A 23,580-nucleotide genomic window follows, 5' to 3' on the forward strand; every position below is an offset into this window, starting at 1 on the left:
CTTGAATACCTTTGTGGCATTGCCCTGAACCATTCTGCTACTGCAGATGGCTGGGTGGAAGGTGCTGGGGTTTATTTGGTCTGTGGGGGACAGAGTCTTTCCCCCAGCAAAGCACCTGAGAAATCCCAGATACTTGGGTGGGAGCTGTGTTGTGGCTGAAGCATCACTCGCATCTCACTCTGTGATTAGGAAGATAATTTTCTAGGATCTGCTGTTTTAAAATTCCTAGTCTTGTAATGCATAGGAGGATGCTGTGTGTGTGTTGGCCAAGTGATAGAGGAGGGCAAGGCTGGCATTCAGTGGATGAGTGGAGAGGTTGTGATTTCCCTTCCCTCTTTTTCTTCTGGTTGCAGAGATGCGTGGTGCTTCTGTTCCTGTTTTGGGGATCCCCGCATCTTTCATGACTGGCTGTAGGAGTTCCCCTAGTTCAGGGAAGGATGAGCAACAGTCAGGCGGGGAAGGAGTTGATCTTTGTACATTAACTCAACACCCAAAAACAGAAGTTAGAGTAACTGAGGGAGCAGCATCTCCAGACTGCCTGGTGGGCTGAGTGTGACTGGTCCTTCCCTTTTGAAAGGCTGGCATAGCACTGGGTTCCTGCTGCAGCAGGGAGTGAGACCACTGGCCTTGGAGCTGGAATAGTGGCATGGTGAGGAGGGTGAGCAGCCTTGCCATGGCTGTGGGAGGCTGTGCCATTGTAGCTGCAAGTGTATTGTGCTGGAGCACGGAAAAGTACTGTGTTTTCTCCCCTCCACATAGGTAACTGTTGGTGGGAGCCAGTCTGGGCTGATCCTCACTTCCCAGGCAGTGATGAGTGGGAATTACAGAGCTCTGTAGTGCCCTTGCATACGTGGAGCTTGGCATTTTCCCATATGCTCTGTACACATGCAATACGGATTTAAAACCCCTTGGGGACTGGCATGCATTTGGAGCCTGCTGCTTGCCAAAAAACCTCTCCCCCTTTAAATTCAAAATTATATAAGGAACCTTGTGAAGCAGAAGAATCCCGTGACTGGAGCAGGCTGTCTCCCTGTCAGCTGTGCCTGCCTTGCCACTTTACCCTCCTGCACCCAGGCTTGCTGCCACCCTTGGGGATTTGGCAAAGCCCTTCAGTGCTTGGGACAGAATGGGGATTTTGCTGGTGCTGTGTGACCATGTGAGGCTGTTGCCTTGTGTGGGAACACTAGGAGCCCCATGTGCCCCCCAGGCCAGACTGCTGTGGCCAAGGGTCTGTTGTTCTGCTCAGCAGGTCAGGGTGAGGATGCTCGAGGTGGGGGTGAATGCTGTGGATCTGGTCCTGGTCCCACTCCCCTGCCTGGATCTCAGCTTTCACAGGGGCATCCCTTTGCCTTTGCCTTGCCCATCGTTGGACTGTCCTGATGGAGGTCCCTGCTGTCATGGTTGTAAGAGTGGATAGAGGCCAGTGCAGCCCTCCTTCTGCCTTTCCTTGAGCAGAGGGAAAGCTTGCAAAAGCTTCTCCCAGATCTGTGGGCTCCTGCTGAACTGAGGAGGCAGCTGGCTGAGCCAGGCACCTTGTCTGGGGTAAGGCAGCACAGAAAGAATGTGGGGATTTCCCGAAGACGTTCCTGCGGGAGGAGGAACGGGGCTGGCAGGTGGGTAGTGTGCTTGCTGGAGGCTTTGCTATGTGAAGTGAGGCTCTTCCAGGAGCCCTGACTTGTTTGCCTTGGCATGGCCTTGTCTGGGAAGTGTTTTGTCTTTGGGGGAAGGCTGGGTTGCAGGATTCAGCCCCTCCTGCCTCACTGCATCGCTGCCAAGCTGGTTTTTTTTAAGCTAGTGCTTAGGGATGAGGAGGAGAGGGATGTGTGTGTGCTGGGGAGCTTGTGCTGGCATCCCATGTGTCTGAGATGGCATTGGCAGGGATGGAGGGGGGAGCAGGGATGCTCCAGTGGCTCCTGCTGTGTTTGTAAGTGCTGCTCTGTAGGATTCAGGGAACAGAGAGCCATGGTCTTGGTCTGCAAAGTCTGTTCAGATGCAGAGAGAGCCTACATGCAGTGGATCTGTCCCAAGTGCCTTACATCAGTGTGTAGGGAACGCTAGGGAAATATCAACTCATGCCTTCCCTTGGCTGGTGCGGTGGGAGGGCTGCAGCAGGAGGCTGCCAGAGGTGCTGTAGCTGTGGGGTGAAGGTGGGAGATGGCTGACTGCCATCTGTTAGGTCCAGCATGTTGAGGCATTGGCAAAAAGCTCATCTCTCCTCTGCTTTCTTCCAACAGCCGCTGCAGATCGACGACAATTTCTGTGGCCAGGATTTTAACCAGCCACTGGGAGGGACTGTCACCATCGAGGGGACCCCACTCTTTGTGGACAAGGAGGATGGGATGACCTCGGTGGCTGCCTATGACTACAGAGGACAAACTGTCGTCTTTGCAGGCACACGGAGTGGGAAGATCAAAAAGGTAGGAAAGCCCTCAGTGATGCTGATGGGGAGGGATGGCCACTCGCCTTGCTGGCCCTTTGTGGGGTGCAGGTTGGGCTGGGCCTCCATAATAGAGTGACTTGATGTGTTTAGGGTATTGTGTCAAGGGCCAGTGGAGGGGTAATTTCCCCTTGCTTCTCTCTGCCAACCAAATTTACAAAACCTCTTCCTTTTGCAAGGGTTATGACATAAGGAAGTTGAGTCCTTGCTGATGGCTGATGAGAGCCCATCCCGTCATATCTTGGGGGCAGGTGGGCTTACCCTGGGGCTGCCACGAGGCAGGCTCTGTCCATCTGGCCTTGTCATTGACCTGGGCAGGCAGGCCAGAGGTGGGTGCTGATGGCTCCAGCCTGGCGAGGGGGAGACTTCACTTCCTGTACCCCAGCAGGGCACAAAAGGCTGGTTGTTGGTGGCAATTAGCAAATAGCTCCATGCGTGCCTTTCTCTGCCTGCATCTCCACAGGGCACGGATTTCCTGTTATCATAACATCATGCCTATAATTACAGCTGTACATGCCCTGTGTAAACACAGCTTTCATTAACACATCCTCCGCCAGGGAAAGGCCGCATGAAGGTCCTGGTAAAGTCCCTGCTATGGACCAGAGCTTGGCTGGGGGGTTTGGCCCATCTCTCTGTGACTTGCAAGATTCTGTTTTGGGCACAGCATTCTGCATTTTTGCTACATCTCCTGGTCTGTGCTGGCCAGGGTGCCCTGCAGGGGGCAGGAATCTGGAGCAGGATGCCATTGTGTAGTCCCCATATGTCCTTCTCACTCTGCCCCTGTTCCCACAGGACCCGTGACAGACCTTCCTGTGCCCCTGCCTATTAGCAGTGTTTTTGGGGCATGGGCAGCACATGTTGGGGTGGGGGGCAGGGTGGAGGGGTCCTCTCTAGCCCCACATCTTCTGTTTGTCTTTCTGCAGTCCTTGGAGGGGTGCACAGCGGCTGCAGGGCTGTCGGGATGGAGGCAGCTCATCCTCCCTTCTGGATCGATGAGGGATCCAGAGGGACTGGTGTCAGGTTGCTGCCTGCTTCTCCTGCCGCTGGGCTCCAGATGGGAGCTTTTAGATGGGGATGGGAAGGGAGGAGCACGTGGGAGGAGAGTTCAAAAAGGCACAACGACACTCTAGTTCCTCAGTTACCTAGAGGGGCTGATGGTTAGTTTTTAGATGGCAAGTTGGATTTTTCTTCTAACTGCTTTTTTCAGATTTTCCCTGGTCTTTTGCACCTTCAGAACCATTTGGAAGAGGTCAGCTAGTGTGTGTGGTGTGTGGGCTGCATGACTGCAGGCAGACCTTGATGCCCAGGTGTGGCTTGAGTGTGCTCCTTCCCTGCAGGGCTTTCTCAAGCTTTTTTTTTCCTATTTTTAAACTTGGCGCCCCAAAGAGCTGGTGGGGCTCTCTGGCTGTGCAGGGCATGAGGACATGGAACTGATGAGACTCAAGAGATGGGTCTCAATGCTGGAATGCTGTGTAGGCTTTATAGGCGTATCTTACCTGGAGCCCCCAGATCCCCTGGTGTTGCAGAGCTCTCTAATGGCAGCATGGGAGCACTTTGCAGGCTCCAAGTCCTGCGCCACGAGGTCCTCTCCTTGTCCCTGCAGTGACCTTGAGGTGGGCAGCCCAGCCCTCCTGCGGCAGGGGCTGCCTGGCTGCCCGGCAAAGTGCTGCCTCAGCAGCTACCTGATCCTGCTGCCTGGCTGCCAGGGCCGGAGGCAGGGGAGGGCAGGGAGGGGCTGCTGACCTGGCTTTGAGTGGAACCAATGTGTCCCCAGCCAGGAGATGTGATACCTGGCAGGGGTTCAGCAAGGGTGTAGCCAAGGTGGCTCCTCCAGGCAGAGGGGATGTGTGTGGGGGTGTGGGAGTGTGCAACCTTCAGCAGTGGCTGCAATCCCTCTGCTTTTAAGCTGTAGGTGTTTCCCACCGTCCCCTTGGCAAACACCCACACTAGGCTTGGTGCAGCCTGCTGGCCCCCCTGCCCTTTCCAGAAGCCCTGGCATCTCCTCTGGGAGAGGAAGGGCTGCACTGACAGCTGGGTGCCCCCCTCCCCACCCCCAAAAGTCCTGTAATGGATGCTGCTCTGCTGAGGGGCACCGATCTCGCCATCTGGGCTGGGGTAAGGTCAGGTCAGAGTCACTGCCGCGTCTGGCTTTTCCTTGGATGGCAGCTCCTATGCCCAGCATTTGTCCAGACTGTTGTGTGCAGACAGAGCCTCCCTTTGTCCCCCCCAAAAGCCGTGTGAGCCTGTGACTGTCCTGCAGCCTCTCCCCAGCCCTGCCACCAGCAGTTGCTGTCGGGTGGGCAGGGTGCTGGGCAGCACCTGCTGCCATCACAGCTGCAAGGAGACCCCAACTTTGGGGGGTTGGAAGGATCTTGCAGGCAATGTGAGGTTTGCAAAACTGTCTGTGGGACAGGGGCTGTGGGCTGGGATGTGGAGGCACCAGGGGGATGGAGATCAAAACCCCTGGCACGCTGAGTGGGTTGCAGCAGCGGAACCCCTGGCAGCCCAGTCTCCGCTTGTCCGGCAGCATTACCAAGCAGGCGGTTATCTTTGGCTGATCCCGAGTTATGTGGAGAGGCCAGGCTTGGAAAGCCTTTGGTCCCACGTGCTCGCTATCCTCCGTGCCAGCAGTCATGGGACTGAGGCTCTCGGGGAATTCCAGCCATGCCCAGGTGAACAATGCAGGGATGGGTTCCAACACTGCTAGAGCTGGCACTGAACCACTTCCTCTGTACTCCTGAGCTGGCAAACAGGGACCTGGCCTTGCACCCTATGGTCTGAGAGTTCTGTGAATGGGAAGTGACATGGGGACGTGAGCCATGAGCATGCTGCAGCAGGAATATCAGGGGATGTTTTTAAAAGGGAAATGAGGCTTGCATCCTAATGCTTGGGTTTTTCCTGGAAACCACCTGTCCTCAACTGGCAATATTTTTATTGGGCTGTTATAATTTTTCCATGTTGTCTTTTCTCTTTTGTGGGTGGATAGGAAGCTGTGTGTATGATTGCAATGGGAGCGCTCAATCATGTGCTGAAAAGGCATGTTTGACACTGCACCCATGTCTGCTCTTGAGCTGTGTATGCCAAAGACTTGATTTTGGGTGTGTTGGAAGTGTTGTACGGAGAGAGGGAAGAAGGCTGATATGGAAGAGGGTGTGCTGATGATGCAACCCCCTCTCAGTAACTGCTCCGTGCTGGGCTGGCGGCTGGGAGCTGGAGCAGTGGGACATCCTGGGAGGTGCAGCACAGACCCAGCTGCCCTCCTTCACTGCCATCTGCTCCTCGTTATGCAAACACCGCACTGCCTTGGGGCTCTGCTGAGCTCAGTGTAGCCCTTGTGGGTTGACCCAGTTTTGGGTGCTGTCTGGTTATTTTTGGGGGGATGAGCTGAGTTCCTCTCTCAAAGCAGCCGGTGGCTCCCTGCCCACAGCTGTCCCTGGCTGCTGTGGAACAGGGAGTTTGTGAGCTGTCCCTCCTGCCACATCCCTACAGGAGGTACCCAGCACCGCTGGGGATCCAAGCACTGGAGATCCATAAGGCAGGCAGTGGTTACAGGGCAGAGTAATCCCAGTGCATCCCAGCCAGGACAGCATCGGACTACACATCCCTCGCAGCCAGCTGAGCTCTCATTTTTGGAGGATTTTCTGTCTCCCCAGTCACCACTGCAATCCCTGTAGCTCCCTGTTCTGTCCTGGAGCTGGCTGGCCTTGGGCATGAACGCATCTTGCCTCCGCTGGGAATCTGCTCCCCCCCAGGGCTTGTGCTTGCCACAGCTTGTTTACTCTCTCCCACAGAAAGCACAGCTGAACTGGGCCTGTGTCTGGCTGCTTTGATTTCACTTCTTTGTTAATAATAATACCAATAGTACTACTAATAATAAACTCTTCATGCTAAGTGGGTTATCCCCATCCCTAACAGCAGGACATAGTGCTCCTCTCCTGGCCTGGAGAGGGTTGAGGGGCTCCCCTGAAGCTCCCTGTCCTGTGGGCAGGGAGATGATGGTGCCTTGGGGGAGCAGATTTGACAGCCTGTGGAGGCACCTCCCCCGAGTTCTCTAAAAGCTTTGGATTAAGGATGCCTCAGTGTGTTCACAAGCCTTGGTGTGTCTAAACAGAAAATAGGTGCTGTGGGGAGAGGGAGTTGCTGACCGGGGCCTTTTTGGGATTTCCCTGTTGCCTGCTGGCTCCCTTCTATCACAGAAGCCCCCATGTGTTGGCCTCCTGAGTGTGATGCATTACCTAATCATGGTCCACGTGAGCTGGGAGAAGCCATCAGGCTCCCTGCCCACCCTGCTGGTCCCTGTCCCCATGGATCCTTTCTCATCACCCTCTGCCTGGTGCTCAGGGTAAGCAGCTCTGGCAGAAAAGGGGCCCTTTGTGTCTCGGCGTGTGAAATCTGGCTCCCGGAGTGTGCGGGAAGGCTTGGCCCGCCTCGGGACCCTGCTGCTGGCTACCGTACTTACTGCCTGTGCCTTGGCCGGCTTTTCTTTTGGGGTGTGTGTGTGGGGACACAGGACAGATCTGGGGCATGAACCCTGCCCTGGCCCTGGCGGTGTCAGCTGGTGACCCTTGAGGACTCCCCAGGCACCGTCCCCTGTGCAGCCCCTGGAAATGCTCTCCTGCCCGTGTTGCTGCCTCTTCCCAGCTGGCTGCCCGGCACAAGGGCCTTTTGTTCCTCCTGTTCCCTGTGCCCTCTCCTGCTCCGTCCCCATCCCATCCTCTGCAGACCCCTATCCCCCTCCCCACACGCTGACAGCCCCCTGGGCGCCCGGCTCAGCCCCGTGAGGGAGATGTGCTCCTCGGAGCATGCGCCCGCGCCTCTCCCCACTCAATGGCAATAATTTTATTGGCATGACAAGGTAGCCGACGGTTGCCAAAGTGAATCCATCAAATACCTCTTGGCGGCTCCCCGCCCCCTCGAGAGCTCTTGCTGGAGTCGTTAAGCTGTTTTAATCAAGGTGGAGGCTGGAGAGCGGGCGTGTTAAGTGGATGGGGTGGTGGGGAGGGGGCAGCGGAGCCTTCCTGTGCCCCTGCTCGTGGCAGGGAGCACTCGGCATCGCCCCATTGCTGCTCAGCAGGAAGGGGCCCTGCTCGCCGGCGCTGGGCTTTGTTGCGCCGCCCGGCTCTGAACAGGATGTCTCATTGTTGGAGGAAACAATTAGAAATTCATCGTGAACCGCTGGCCTCTGGGATCTGCCGGGGCGGCGAGGCCGTGGCTCCAGGCAGCTGCCAGCTTCGTCCTGGGGTGACTCCTGGAGGGGAATGACACTGGGGTTCCTGCTCCTGTAGGATGGAGGGACATGAATATTTCCAGGCTCCTGACACTCCAAGGGCTGCTCCAGTATGCTCATACAGCCTTGGGGAAGGAGAGGAAGTGTCGGGGACTCACTGCCCTCAAAGCCCGCTCCCTCCACCCTCCGTGCCCCCAGGCTTTTTGACTCACAAGCCACAACTCTCTTTCTTCCTTCCCCCCATCTGCTCCGCTCTCTCCACGCGAAGCTGGCAGGTGAGCGAGGCCTGGGAGCCTGGCGCCCGGCCAGCCGGGAGGCAGCAGCAGCCAGCCCTGCTCCAACCTTCGCTGCTGAAAGCGCTGACGGTGCAGGGCTCTGCTCTCCCTGGCGCCGGGCAACCGCAGGCAGCCGTGTGCCTCCCCCCTTCCATCATCCGCGCCCCACGGCAGCGCGGCCGCCGGGCTCCACCGCTCTCAGGCAAGGTGACTTCTGGGCAGCAGCACGTCGTGAAAGCCGGAGGAGGCTTGGGGATGGAGGTGGATCCCCAAAACCCCGTGTCTTCAGAAGTACCGGTGCAAACCTGGCTTGTGTAGTCATTCTGCGAAGGGGTTTGAGGGCAAAACGCCGCTTGGCAGCTCCTCAGGACAGGTCGGTGCTGCCCTGAAGGGTTTGCTCAGGAGCTGGAGGGTCTGTGCCAGCGAACACAGCATCACCTTCACAGCTGGTCACTCCCTGCAGACCATCCCGTGCCCTGGCAGGGGCTGCCTCCCTGGAAGTATTGTGGAAATGAGGCTGGGAAAGGAAAAAGCAAGAGCCTGCGAGGGTTTGTGACTGTGCCTCGCTGGTCCTGCCCCGATTGTTGCAGGGCTGTGTAAGGCATTGGTGGCTGTGGCTTTGCGGTTCTGGAAGAACAAGGCAGATGAGCGATCTTTGGGGTCGTTGATGGGGGTGCTGAGCCCCCATAAATGTTTGGATCACACTCACTGGGGGCTGTTGTTAGGAAAAAGGGTGCATGGTCTGGCTTGGGGTGTGCAGGGCCAGCAGTGAGCAGTAGGTTTTCCCTCCTAGCTGGTGGGGTTGGTTTAGTTGCTGAAGCATGAAGCTGCTGAGCATTTTCTTCTGCATCTCTGCTGCTGAACGCAGGGCTGTGGCCCCTGTCTGTGACCTGTGTTCTGCTGGGAAGAATGGGGAGCACGACTCTTGCCTTGGACTGTGCCTCCTGCTGGGGACCTCTGTGGTGGCCCCTAGGGGACAGGGCAGGGGGAAAAGCCGGGCCATTAAAATGGAAATGAGCTGGGAGGGCCCAGCTCTGTTGGATCCCTCCTGTTGGAGCCATTGTGCCTATTCACTGGCTGACTTTCACAAACACTGACTAATTTTGGCTTTTCAGGTGGGAGAATGGCCCCTACCTCCCACCAAAGGCAGCAAGGGAGGATGTCTTGGCTCATCCAGAAGGCTACGGTTTGGGAGGCAGGGACTGTCGGTATGCCTGGTGTGAAAGGGCAGTGCTGGTGTCCTGCTTGGCCTTTGTACAGGCCCATTAACCCAGATTTAATGGTGCCTGAGGAATTTGCCCTCAGCCCCTGGCCTGCTGGACGAGGGGAGGGTGTGTGCTTAGCAGGAACTCAGGCAGCTCCAGTGTTGTCTGGGTCTCTGCGTGTTCCAGCCCTGCCTCAGGTAGAGACACGACCGTGGGGAAGGTCAGACATCCCCATGAGTTGACCTCCCTGCTTTTCCCTTCTGGGTTGGGAGGAAAATCCATCAAAGATCAAGAGCAAGGTGGAGGTATGGTATGGCACTTGGGGATGCAGGATGTGAACTCCAGCTGCCCCTTAGTGGCTGCTGGATCCTGTAATCCATCTCTGAGACTTTGATACATGGGTGGTCATTTGTCTCCAAGTCCAGGTGGGGATGGTGTCAGTCCCAGGCTGCTTGGGAGAGTTGCTGTTCGGCCTCTTGTTGTCCCCTGCCCTTGTTAATTACAGGCTTTTCTGAAGTGGAACAGGAGAAAGGATGCCAGTGGCAGGCTGGTGGGGAAGGCAGCAGAAAGGTGTTGCATGGGGTCGGCAGTGTGAGGTGAAATAGGAATAAAGGAGCTGGGGTGGGTGCTGGGTGGTGGTGAGAGTGCAGACCCCTGGGACAATGTCCTGTTTTCTCTCCGGTGCTTTCCCTGGATGACCTGTGCTACCAGAGCTGATCCTGGCACCTCCCTGCTCTTTGTGAACCTGTGGACCAGCTGCCAGCACGAAACCTCCCCGTGGCAGTGAGAGCAATTGTCTACATGGGAAGCAAGTGGGAAAGTTTTATTTAATGGATGCTTAGTTCTTTTAATGCCATTTAGCAGCTGGAGAGAAGGAAGAGAGCCAGTGCTGTGTGACAAGCCGGCTCTCTGCAGACGGAGAATGGGCTGAAGTAGTGGGGAGCATCCCTACAGTCTGGCAGAGAAAGGCAGGATAATGTGATAGTGCTTTAATTTGTCCACGCTTTGTGCTCTTGAGGGCAGCATCGTTTGGTAGCTTTGTGCTGGGACAGATCTGGCATGACCAGGGTGCTCAGCCCTGGAAAGCAAGGAGAGGGATGCAAGGAGGGCTTCTGCTGCTAGAGCAGGTGCTGGGGGAAGCAGTTCCCTCCCACCAAAAACTGTACGGGCAAAAGAAACAACACCGGGCTGAAAAAAAACAGTGTGGTTTTTATTAGCTACAACCCTAATGATGTATTTTGGATTGCTCTCCTGCGTGGATAAAAATTACCAGTCCTTGAATGAAGGGGAAATAAAAAAGTCTCTCTGACCTTGAAGCTGTTCGTTCACTTGTCTTCATTTCATTCCCCTTGGCTGGGGATGCAGGTCAGTTTTGGGTCCTATTTATAGTCCGCTTCGTTTGGTGGTTTTCTTTACAAAGCGAAAGGTTGTCACCTTTGTTTCTCTGATACTGCAGAGAGGAGCTGCTCTAGGGAAAAGGAAGAATAAATGAGAAATTTCTCAGAGTGTTCCTGTATGCGGCAAAGCTTTGTAATCTGGAAAGATCAAAGAAGCCCTGGACTGCCAACTTGAGCTTCTCGTGTGGAGGCAGCCAGGGTCCATGGTGCCTTGAGAGATACAGGGTGATGCTTTTCTGTGCTGGCCAGTGGCTGCTGGGGCTGATCAGAGCCTTTATTTGCACCAAAACAGAGATAGTTTCCCTTTCCAGGCAGCTTGGCTCATGTCTCCACATCTGGCACGGTTGGCTGTTGTTGAAATAACATGTGAGCTTGATTCTTCCCTTCTCCCACCCCCATGAAGGAAGCTGTGGCTGTGTTGTCCATCTTCACTGAAGCCACATGTCCACAGGAGCCTGACTGCTGGAGTTTAATCCCCTGCCTGTGCCTGCATCTCCTCCTCCAGCCTGGTCCCTGACAGACAGACTCGTTGAAACAACAAATGTTGCCATAATTTAATTTTCAAGCAAACAGTAGTCCGGGGACAATGTTAAATTCATGAAACTGGCTTAATGCGATGACATTTAATGAAGCAATTTGTGTGCTAGCGTGGCTGTGCGTGGCTCTGGAGTAGTGGGGATGCCGCTCCACCCTGCTCTCTCTTTGGGAACAGACTGGGAAAGGTTGGTGCTCCAGGGTAAAAGAGGAGGGCTGTCCCACTGCCCTCCAGGCCGTGTGTGCTCTTGTGGTACAGCTTTCCCAGGCTGCTCCCTGATGCCTCTGCAGTGTGGGCTGGGAGCTGGTGGGTCCAAGTTCCGTGGTTTGGCCTGAAGGGAAGGGTTGATGAGAATGTTTTGGAGCAGTAGGGGACCTGTCCTCTGCAGCCTCTGCTTTGCTTGGGCTTTTCCTCCCTGTGTCTGGAGTCCTGGAAAGGTTCTTTGCCCCCTGGCCCTCTTAGTGGGCCAGATCGAAGTCTCAAACCCTATAGCACCCCATCTCCCATGCATGCAGTGCTGGCTCTTCCCTCCAGGGCTGCCCTGGGATGCAGTATCCCATGGGTTATTGAGAGGCTGTTCCCTCTGGAACAAGGATTAGCAAAGATCTCTGCACTGTGAGAGCACAGGCTTGGCTTTGGGGGGGGGTTTACAGTTCATAAAGCAGGTGAGAAGAGGCAGTTTGGAGGGTGGAGAGACTGGCTGCTTGCTCCAGGGGTGGATTGGATTTGTGCTATCCCACCAGCATCCCCTGGGCATCCTGGCACCAGCAATGCGTGGGCTTCTGCTGGGTCCCAGGAGAGGGTTCCCTGCCATTTCTTTCTCCCCTTGATTGACAGAGCCCTGTAGATCTTAATTATGTGCTGGCATCCACAGAGCAAACCTGGTGCTGCTGTAGCTGGAGGCTTAATGCTGGTAATGCTGCTCCGTGGGCAGGCAGTTCCCGAGGTAAGGGGTTTCCTTGCCTTTCTAGGGACAGCTTGTAGTCCTTGCTGGATATGATGGACCTCTGGAGCTGTGGCAGTGGGAGCTGGACTAGGGATAGGTGAAGGGATGGTGTTAAATGTACATGAGATTTTGGCGTGGCTCTTCTTTGGTGGAGCTCAGGGAGGAGGGAGCTGGAGACACAGGGATGTCACTTCCTTGGAGAAACCCATGTTGTGCTTCTGGCCTTGAAGGACACAGTATCCATATGTATCCAGCAGGGCTTTTCTCATCTTCAGTCCTCCCTTGTCCCTTCTGTATCCTCCCAACCCTCCCAGCAGCAACCCCAATCAAAACCTGAGCTCCACTAAACTCGTGTCACTGCTGATGCTCCTCTCAAGCAGGACTTAAAACTAAATTTTTACTGAAAGACAGCCAAATCCTTCTGAGGATGGATGTTTGGCTCAGCAGAGCTGCTTGTGGGCAAGCTTGAGGTCTGTAGAACAGTTTGCAGTCTTGCTGATCTTGGAGGCTGGGTCAGCGCCTGGCTGTTCTCTTGAATTTTTGCTTTCTGTCAAAAATTAATTGGTAGTTGTTGAGCAGAATGCAACTGAAAAAATTAATGGAGGAAAATATGATGCAGTTTGATGTGTGCACGCATGTGTGTCTCTCTCTTTCTGCATATGTATTTATTTTTCTTTGAAAGTTTCCAGAAATAGGTCTGTGTCTTGGCCAGGGTGACTGCATCTGTAATTAGCTAAGGAAAGTGGGTGTCTTGGTGACAGCCACACAGAAATGCTCAGCATCCCTGGTGAGGATGGTGGGATGTGGGACCTTGGAGGCATCTAGTCCTGACAGCTTCCTTATCAGAGGGAGGGGAGCAGCCTCTGCCCCCCTGGATGCAAACACTGGATTGGGTTGGGCTTACTGCCACCACCCCTGGTTTCCTGGGGGAGGGTGACGCCTGTGATGGTTTATTTGAGAGCTAAGCAGAGTCCTTTAAAAAGACCCAAACCCCTGAAAACTGCACCTTGCATGCATGGCTTGTGCCAGCTGATCCCCACCCTGTGTGAGGGATGGGAACTTCCCAAACTGAATTCTCCCTTTCTTTCTCCAGGATTACTCCATGTTGCTCTCCTTCTCTTTCTGGTATGTTTATGAGCCTCAAGGGATCTTGTTTTTACGCTCAACGTTTAAAATTAAATATGTGTTTCTAGTAGGTGAGATAAACACTCCCTGTCTCAGCTGGGAGTTTCCTTCCTGCCTCTCTTTCCCTCCTTGAATCTGCCAGTGGGAAAGTGTGAGCTTGTGGCTGGAGCACGTAACCTGGGAATGAGATTCCTGGACTCTCCCAGGGGGATGAGTCAGCTTTGGTGCAGGATGTGTGAGCTTTGGCTTCTTCCTCCAGGGGCTTCTTGTTTTAAGAGAGGGCAAAAAAATTGCTGCCTTTGGCATGGGGATGGAGAAGCAGGGAATGGGGAGGGGTAAATGTGCTTGCTTGAGCCTCAGAGTGTGGCTCACCTTGGTGGCTAAGGGCACACCATGTGGTGATGTGGTGCTGCTGCCCATTTGCAGGTGTGCTCCTTAAATTGTGGTAACCTGGCTGTATGGCAACATCAGCATTTCTGGCTGGAGGCTGTGGCAGGGCTGGCACAGCCTGGGTTGGCACCCACCACCTGTGGTCCCTGCTGGATGTGTTGCTCCTTGTGCCTTGAGCATGTCCCCCTGCTCTTTAGCCATTTGTCCCAGAGGCAGAGCACATCTGTGTCCCTCCCTTCATGGAGTCCAGCATCACGACTTGTCTTCTCTTCTGCACCCTCATCCTTTCACCCCTCATGCAGCTGATGTTGTTGTTGCCCATTGCCTGCCCTCCTGGGATGCTGAGATGAGACTGGGCTTTATTTCAGAAGTGGAAGTGATAAAGAGCATCCAAACAGCTCTGGTACTCCCGGAGACCTTATCTGCCTGGGTGGCTGTCGATGGAAGAATCTCCACTCACCTCTGCTTGGCTTGGTTCCCCCTTTCATGTGCTGTCACACTCGTGTGAGCATCCTCACCACTGTGCTATGAAAGCCATGGCTAGAAACACAGCCCAAATCTCCAAGTACATGATTTTTCAGCTGAGACTTGGCTCACTGTGCATTTCTGAGTTGGAGCCAGAGGTGACACCTCATACCTGAGGACCGGAGGCATTTTTGCAGTATCTACTGAGCTCCAGGTCTTGCCCTTAGTGTCCCTGCCATGGGTGGTAGCTCACACTGGTCAAGACTGTTGAGTCAAAACTGTTGTTTTTGACCCCTCTGACCTCCTGAATTCTGTTTATGCTCAAGACCAGGGAGAAACAGAGAGAGAGCAAATGTTTTTTAAATAGCTTGCGAGTTTCTGGTGTTGTTTTTCATCAGGAAAATGATAGTTGTGTAGAGGCAATTAATTGGAGGAAAAGTTTCTGGTAATAAATGTCAAGAATGTTTCAAGGATGATTTGGATAAAATACACTTTTTTTAAAGCCTCCCAGCAAAACAAAAGCCTTACCCTATTTTGAATCTTGCCAAAGAGAAACAACTACAAAACTTCAATTTTCTTTTTCTTTTTGGTGTGTGAGTGTGTAACTTTAAGTGCTTTTTTCCCTGCTCAGCCTGTGCTCCTTAAACAAAAGCATGTGTTTTCCTGGCGTGGCTCCCTCGAGGCAGCTCTGTTGGAGTGGAGGGCAGGGGCTGTGGAGGTGATGGCTGCACAAGTCCAGGCAAGTCCTGGTTCTTGGCAGGAGCTGGAGTTCTCCCTTTTTTGGGGCGGGGTGGGGGGGAAGGGAGGAGGTGGTGGATGTGGTCAGTTCCCTTCTCCTGCCTACATTGCCCAGTTCTTCTCTGTGCCAGCTGTGGGTGGTGATGCCTGCAGCCAAAAGGAGGAACAATCCTGAGACGTGTGGAGTGCTTTGATATCCTGGGGTAGAAGGTGATAAAGGAAAGAATTAAAGCTTCAGAGTGATGTTAGAGCCTTGGCTGCCTCTCCTGGAGCAGCCATGGCCTGCAGCTTTTGGGCTGTCAGTAACCCTGCTGTGCCTCTTGCTCCCTAGAGCATGGGGAGGTTGGCATGGAAAAACTGACATTTTATGGGGGAGGTGATTTCCTAGTGGGGATGTCTGTTTCTGTGCATGGTCTGAAACATCCCTGGGGTGCTGTGGCTGTGTTAACCTGCCAGGGAGCTCTGCTCACCCCAGAGCGGCCGAGCCCTGCTGCGTGCTGCCTTCCAGCCACAGCCATACCTTTGGTCCCAGCTGTGGGGTTCAGTGCTGGTGTGTTTTTCATAAAGGCTCTTAATCACATACAGGATGTTTCTGTTTGTTCAAGCAATGAAATCACACAAACAACCCACCCCCAGTTTGGCTTTTGCAGAGCGTCAGCTGCTCGACCCAAGTCCTCGGCAGAGCCGGAGCGATGCTCTCTTCTCCTCCTCCAGCTCTCAACGCAGCAGTGCGGCGAGAGCATGCCTTTCATGTTGTGGACATGCCCTGGAAAGCTGCCTGCCCAGCACTGGGGATGGGATTGCATTAGGGTTGGGAGCTGGGGCTGACTCATCACCGGGGTGCTTGGCCGAGGCAGCCGCAGCATCTCGCAGGAGCTGGCAGAAGGGCTGGGAGACCTCGAGCCAGGACCAGCCCCAAATTCTGGGGGCTCGGTCGCAGGCAGGCTGCACATGAGGGATGGTGCCCCCCAAGACCCTCTTCTAAGAGGACCATGGTGGTTTTTGGGTGGGTGGGAGGTGGGTTGCAGGCATCTTCTTGTTCCTGGGTGCTGGGGTTGTGTATTTTTGCATTACCCCAAGTACTCAGTCCTGGGTGGGGATATCACAAACCTGCCACTGCATCATCATCTTTAGCTTTGGGTATTGTCCTTTGGGGTATTAAGCAGAAGGAGAACAGGAATACGTCAGGGTGGATTGAAATAAAAAAACCACCCTGACTTTTCTCACTCCTGTTGCCTGCATTGGTCCCATGGCTGCCGTTTCCATGGTAAAGCAGCGGGCCCGTAACCCAGCCTGCCCTGTGCTCCTCAGCGTTTCAAGGAGCAAAAATCCTCGGAGATGACAAGAATAATTTAACGAGCCATTAACAAGAGTGGGAGAAAACACCGGAGGAGCTGGAGCAGGGTCGGGGTGGGGGCGAGGGGAGGCAGGGCTGGCTTTTGGCAGGGAGAGGGTCACGTTGGCAGCCTGCTCGCCTCGCCTTCGATGTGTTATGAAGTTTTGGAGGCTGCTTGAAAAGTGTCTGGGGAGCGGTGGCGAGCCAAGTGGGCTGCGGGTCAGCTCACAGCTAAACATGTTGTTGTGTAAAATTGCAGTCAATTAATTTAAGACCTGCCAATTTCAACTGCAGAGCGCTAGGAGGTTCTGTCAAGTTTTCAATGGGATAGAAAGGGGGAAGGGGGGATTAGTTTTCAGCACTTGGACGGGCAAATAGTGATCCTCTGCCCAAGCCTGCAAAGCACCTCCTCCTTTCTCTGCTGCTTTTGCTTGCAGTAAACTCAGCCTCCACTGATGTTAAAAGTCCTTCTGGTGTGTGCTATCAGGGCTGAAATGTCTGAAGGATATTACACAGAGCCTGGTGCTCTGCTGATTGACCATTTAGGGCTCGGGGAAACAATGGCTGCAGGGACATGACCCACTCCCCTTTGGCTTAGCACTATTCCTTCTCCATAGTCTTATGGGCAGTATCCCCTTTCTGGCATTCCCAAAGTGGTCTTCCCCAAACTTATTGATTCCTGCAAGCCTGCAGGTCCTTGGCATGCTGGGAGGTACACTGGCTGTCTGAAATAGAGGAGGAGCTGGAAAATGCTCAGGGCAGGCCCAAGAGGTGCCCTGTGTCCCCTGTATGCAGCTCTGGAGGTCAATCCTTGTGATGAGGTGCATAGGCTGGTACTCACCATGCAAGAAGACAGTGTGCCCCAGAGAGCTGATGGCAAGGTGGGCACAGTGTCTGAACATCAAAAAGGGTTATTCTCCCCTCATTGTGGCAGTGGGGCGATGCTGCTCTGCACAGAGCCCCTCTTTCTGACTGTGTCCTCCTTCCAACTACTCCCTGTGCCTCTGATCCTCTTGTGCTGCAGGAACACAGCACCCCCTGTAATGGGATCTGGGCTGAAAACTTTGCTGAGGTTTTGCTCTCTACAGCAACTTTAATTTGGAAAGTGTTTCCTGGGTTCTGGGGGGTGTGTGTTTGTATGTGCATCTGCAAGCTGGCTTTCTTTTTTTTTCCTTCCCTGTTATTTTTTTCTTGTTTTACAGCTTAATGAAACTTCTGAGAAAGTGCAGCTCTGTTGTGAGTAAGAGTCATGAGACTGGTGGGGCGAGCTGGCTTTGGCTTGCTGGGGGTTGAGCTCCTTGGGGCCGCTTGAGCCTGAGACTTGTGCCTCAGCTTTTCCCTGTCCTTATCCCAGCTTGCTTTTCCATCCACAAAAACACTGTACCTTAGATTTACACACATATGCTCATGCCTTTTTTATCTCTGTGTCCTTATACCTGCGCTTTTGCTGTCACCTCTGCCATCACGGCTCTATGTCCCCAGGACACTGTGCCCAACCACTGTTGCTTTCTATTTTGTCATCAAAGGGTGTAAATCCACTTCTCCCAGACTCCTGGGGCTCAGAACCAGCTGTGTACCCCACCGTGTCCATGGGTTTGTGCTTTTCTGAGCAAGGGCTTTGTGCTTTACTGAGCAAGGCTTTGCTCAGCACCTGTGTGTGTGATGGAGCTGCTGCATGTCCCTGCAGGGCTGCAGACTGGCTGCTCCTTGTTGCTGGCAGGAGAAGGGATTTGGAGGCAGGTCCCTCTAGAGCCAGGCTCTGCTGCTTAGGCACTGCTGTCTGCGGACTTCCCCAGAATATATTAAGCGTAATTTCCTCCTGCTTCACCGGAAGCTTGTTAATATTTCACTGGGGCATGGGGGCAGACTGCAAAGCCCACACTTCAAAGGAGGGCAGCTTTCAGCAGCTCTAGGGTTAGCTTTTGGTTTTCCCAGCTCTTGCTATAACTTGTTCTGTGGTTTTGAAAATAGGTAAAAAAACCCCAACCACCTAGCTGAGCAGAAAGCCCAGGCAAAGCCCACCAGGTCTGCATGTCCCTGCCTTGCTGAGCCAGGCTGTGGCTCTGCTGTCTGCTCAGCTCCACTCTTCCCACACTGACATTTGGGGAAAAAAATTGTAAATCCTTGTCTGGATGCTTTGTGAACCCACTTTGGTTTGAAATGGCTGGGAGGAACCCAGTGCAGCTTGGATGTGCCATACTGCTGCCAGCATGGCTTGCGGGTGGGCTGAGGTGGGTTCCCCTTCCATGAGAGGAGATTTTTGGAAATGACTTTTAGGGAATTACTTTTGCCTGATTCTGGACTCCACAAATCGGAGCAGGATTGGCCCTCCAGGAGCAATAACAGAAGAATTACTGCATTGCATGGGCGTCTTTATGTGTTTTTTAAACTGTACCTCCTAATTATAAATAATGGCTGCGATATGAGATATGATTATGATGGATGGTGATTCTGTATTCCGTGTGCATTAGTGGCTTTAACCTTGCTGGGGTAATTATGTCTCATTTCAAATTCTGATACTATTTATTTGAGGTAGGGGACTGGGAATTTAATTTCTACTGCTTTGTCTTTTAGTATTATTATTATTTGAAAAAGATACCTTTGCAAAATTGTTTTTTAATCATTCCCTCCAGTTGGCAGCACCAGTTTATTAATATTTTCAGTGCCCTTGTGGGGCTGTTTTGGAAATGTTTGTAAAGGTAGATGTTTTGGGGGAATGTGAAGCTGAGGGCTGATGTGTAGGAGAGGAGCTATGCCTGCAAGACACTGGTGTGAACCCTGCAGCTTCAGTCTTCCCAGAGCAGCTGCCTTTGGCACTGTCTGCTGCTGACCCACGTGTCTCTGCCAGCCTGGGCTCCCTCCTCACATGAGGTCCCTGGAGGTCCAGGAAGGGCTGAGCCATCGTCCTGCCCACCCCTCACCATCTTCGATGGCACGTTTAATTAAAAACTGCATCAACCCGAAGATTGTGCACGTGGTCCTTAATCAGTTTGAAGTCTCTGTGAGAATAAAGTAATTATACTACTTGTTTGGTTACAGTAATTAAAACTTTAATTAACATCATTTCCCACCCCTTGGCCTCCATTTACAGATATTCAGGCATGTGATGGGTGTCTGCCAGGGTTGCATCTCGGCATAAAGCTGTTTATCCGGGCGCGGTCTGCCTGTCCCCATCTCCTTTCCCTCCAGCACCAGGCTGGTAAGGTCCAGCTATTCTTGACTCCAGCCCAGTTCTCTCCAGGCTGCCAAGTGTCAACTGCATTCCTGTGTGGGAATGCTCCATATCCAAGGTGCTGGCAAGTCCTGGTGGGTAGCACCTCCGTTTGAGATCCCCTGGGAATGGTGGAGGGGGTGGTAGGTGTTCCTTGAAGATCTTCTGAGAACTTAGTTTTGAATGTGGCATGTGGTTCTGGTCTGGTCTTACCAAGAGCTGGGCTTTCAGAGAGCAGCCCTGCATTCACAGGAGGAATTTGTTAAGGAGACAGCCAGGCTCTTCATTTCCCATTGCACAGACCTGCAAGAGCTGAGGTCATGATGATTTGTGGCTGAGTGCTATCACACCTGGAAAGCTCAGGGTGGGGTCCAGCCTCTCTGCACCCCTCTGGCCACACCACCCTGTGGTCAGTGATGGGCTCTGTGTTGGCCAACAGGACCCTGTGCTCCCTGAGAGCCTGCAGAAGGCACTGCTACCTGCAGAAGCAGAGCAGGGAGTTCTGCATCAGTTCCAAAGGAAATCCATGCTGTGTAAAACCTGAGCTCTTAAATATCTTGAGCAGCATCCTTAGGGAAAGCAATCTCTATATTTAAATCTTCTCAATCTCTCGTTCGAAATTGCTCTGATGCACAGGCTGAAGGGCCTAATTTCCATCCTGATTTTGAACAGGGAGCCCACTGCAGACAAGTGGTTTTCTTTGGTCTGAGTTCTGCATGGTGGGGAGCCATGGCCCCATAGCTTTCCCTTGGCTTTTTGGAAATGCATAGAAGGGTCTAGTGTAGCCAGGGATGTGGCTCTCTGCATTGGAAATGCTGTAGGAGGGGCAGAAGTTTAGAGTATGGGAATGAAATTTTAAAATGTGAACAAAAAGGAAGACCAGGGAATTTAGCTTCAAGAGCTCAAGCTGGAGTAAAAGGGTCTAAGTCTATTGCAAGCAAAATTTTTGCAGGCACTCTGGTGTACTTAGTGTGAAGCCAGGCTTAGCTGGCTGTTATCACCAGGATCACTGGCCATGGAATGTTGGAGGATTTCTTCTGTAATCCTGAAAGTGTTTGTGTTTGGAGCAGGGACTGTTTTATGAGGAAAGGCAGGACCTGGAGTTTTGATTATGCCGTGTTGATAGTGGAGCTGTTGATCACAAAAGTTTGAAAAAATGTGTGGCTGTAACTTTCTGTCTTCTCCTGATGGCAGGCGTTGCATTCACATGGGGTCCATGGTGTAATGTATGATTTTGTCATTGAATCTGTAAGAGATTCTGCATGCCCAGTCCTGCTGCCTGTGCTGGCTCCTAATATGTAATGTCACTGTGCCCTGCGATATTTAGACCCTGATTGTTTATTGCTTATCAGCTTTTCCTGGGCAGTCTGGTGTGATTTGTCCATGGAGATAAAACACTAGGACAGCCCAGAGCTGCAGTAAAAAGAGGACTGATAGGTAGGAAGGGATCAAAGCTGGTGTTAAATGGGTGAAGCTGAACCCCTCATGCCATCAGTGTTGTCCTTCTCCCTGTGTGGAGGTGAATGTGCAGTGGATTTTGTTCCTATTATAGGAACCTATAATATTTACCTGGCTGCAGGAAATGGCTTTTGGCTCTCATGCAGTGGAAATAGTGGCTGGTGCACTTATGTGGTTGGAGCTGAATGAGTGGGGGGCTGAGATGGGGCTGCAGAAGGTGTTGGAATCTGATGGATGGGTAAATGCAGATATGAGCCCTTGTGCCTGTGCAGGCAGTCCCACTGAAACAGGGGTTGACTGGTGCTGAATGTGTGTGCGGGGCTGCTGGGGTGGGAGGGGAGCTGATCAGGGGGAGTACCCTGAAACAAATCCTCCTTTGGGGTATGTCCCTCTTCTGCTTCCGCTCTGTGGGCTTTTCCTGCCACTGGCTCCTCTGTTTGCAAGGCCAGCAGCCCCTGGCTAGTCCTCAGGCAGCTCTTTCTCGCTGCTGTGGTGTTTAGGGACCAGGAAGGAAGAAGCTATTTTCCTGGAGCCGAGAGGGGAGGAGGGATCCAGCTGATCTCCAGCTGTACTGCAGCTCTGGAAGCTCATACTTCCTCCCTGACATGGCCCTGCTGAAGGCCTGTTACTCCCTCCCTGCTTTTTTTCCCTGGAAATGGGGTGGTCCCCGTTCCTGTTCTCAGGCAGCAAGGCTTTGAGTCCCTGGCCACAGGCAGAGACTTTGCCTGATCATTTCCATGTCCCAGGTGGGCAGGATGGTGAGGGTGGTGGGACAAGCCTTTGGCATTCATGTTGAGGTTATACTGGTCTGGTTACATATCTGGGCAGAAGCTGACAGAAGCTCAGGAAAGAAAGTTTATGTTGCCCTGTTGAGCTGAGCAGTATCATTAAGAGGTAAATAATTTTGATTTGCAGAATAAATAGCAATTTCTAAGCTATGGAGAGGCTTGGGATGGTGGCTCTGGGTCTGCTCTGCTTGCTGTGATGTCAAAGGGGACCAGCAGCCAAGGGTTTGGGCTGGTCCCCATGTGATCTCTGGAGGAGCCAGTGCCTTGGTAGTGGAAGAGATGGCTTTTGTCTTGAAAACTCAGTATTGAGTCCTTCAGGTGAAAGCTTTCTCCCCAGGGCCTTCTCTGGAAGGTTTAGGTATTAACTCGCCCCAGGCTGGTCACGTGCAGCCTGAATCCTGTGGGAGCTGGGAGGGTGACACATTGCCATGGCTTCATTCATGCCTTTCATGCCTGGGGCCTGCTGAGACTCTTGGGATGCCTACAGTAATTAATGAACAGGAGAAAAAATAATCCGGTATTTCTATGATGTGCTCTGCCCTTCACTGCTGTCACCCAGGGCTTTATTTTTACATGGAGAACAGTGGGATGCAGAGAGAAGATCCCTGTTGCATTTTGCTTTGTGCTCTTCCTGCCTTTACCTTCCATTTTGCAAGGCTAAAATTCCTTCTCCTATTACTGGGCTTTCCTACCTCTAGAGCTCTTTCCTTTCTTCCCAAGGCTGAGAAAAAGCAGGATTGTCTTTCCTGCCTGTGCTCCTCTCCCTTGCAAGGGACATTTCTTTGGTGGGATGTGGTGCTGGGGTTTCACTGGATATTTTTGCTGGAATGGGAGCAGGCACTGTGTTGCTGGAGGTGTAGTTTTGAGATGCACTGTAGCTCCCTCCCCGGGGAACTGATGCCTTGGCAGCTGCCATGCTGCCCCCAGGGACACCCTGGAATTCCTGTCAGTTCTCTTTAGCCTTGGAGGCAGAGCCCTGGAGGAGCATCCAGATCGTGCAGGCTCGGTGGCTGCATGCCCTCTCCGTGCAGAGGTTAAGTTCCATCACTGTTGCTTGGCTGGGGGTCAGCAAAGACTGCCACCCTGCCAGGTCATTGCTTCACATGGAGGGGTCCCTGGGGCCCCCATCCCCCTTCCCTTGTGCCGCTCAACAGCTGCCAGTGCCTCCTGCCTGGTCCCTGGCAGCCCCAGGGCAGTGCCTGCCCATTGATTTGCTTGTTGGGGGCCCCTCTGACTGCCTCAGCCCTGAGCGATGCTGATTGGGAAATAATTGCAATAATAATAGAGATATTTTGCTCCTGAGTGACTAGACGATATGAACTGGGCTCTGAGCCAAGAGGGTTTTTTGAAGGGCAAAACTGAGAAATCAATGGCTCAAGACTGCCGGAGCTGCTGTGGGGCGTGGGGCTGGGGGCTGGCAGGGATGGGACCTAGGACTTCATTTGGGATGAAAGTGGGGCAACTGCCTTAACTCATCACACATTGTGTGGCTCCCAGTGGGATCCTGTAATTCCTCCTACCACTTCATTGTGACTTCACCATCCGTCAGTCCCTCCCACACCTGGGTTTGACTCTGCCAGAGGTGCTTCTCCTGTGCATTATCCTGGCACTTGCTCCCTCTTTCCAGCAGTTCAGTTTTGGTACAGAAAGATGGGGAGGATTTTTCTGACAGTGTCTTAATTCTGTCAGAATTGCTGGAACAGTGTGTTGGGCTGTGTTTCCCATCCTGCTAACGGAGCAATGCTAGCAGACCTGGTCAGGAGAGATTTTGGGAAGGTTTGCAGATGGTGAGCACGGAGCTGGTCAGTCCTGTGCTGTGCCGCGTGGGCTGGTGCTGGTATAACTGGCTCTGCTGAGCCCACTTAGCATGGTGGAGCACCACTTGTGTGGGTGGCTGAACAAGAGGAAAAGATGGAAATGAGTTTAAATGAAAGGAAAAGGCAGTTGAGAAGTTTGGGAAGGTGTTGCTGCATTTTGGGGGCCTGCTGGGTTGCTGCCCTGCCTCCTTCTCTCTTCTCTTTCCTATGGCAAACGCCAGTGCTTCACC

General features: G+C 53.2%; 1 protein-coding gene across 5 annotated transcripts in view; it reads left to right on the forward strand.

Annotated features, from left to right (window-relative positions):
- PLXNA1 (plexin A1) overlaps positions 1-23,580 on the forward strand; it is a 115,370-nt gene that overhangs the window by 19,007 nt on the left and 72,783 nt on the right. For all 5 annotated transcript variants that reach the window (XM_058844770.1, XM_058844771.1, XM_058844769.1 and 2 more), the window contains one exon: positions 2,235-2,417. In XM_058844770.1, the coding sequence (XP_058700753.1) occupies positions 2,235-2,417 (183 nt within the window). The remainder of the gene's footprint in view (positions 1-2,234; positions 2,418-23,580) is intronic.

The sequence above is a fragment of the Poecile atricapillus genome, chromosome 9 (genome assembly GCF_030490865.1).
Source record: "Poecile atricapillus isolate bPoeAtr1 chromosome 9, bPoeAtr1.hap1, whole genome shotgun sequence".
Taxonomy (NCBI): Eukaryota; Metazoa; Chordata; class Aves; order Passeriformes; family Paridae; genus Poecile; species Poecile atricapillus.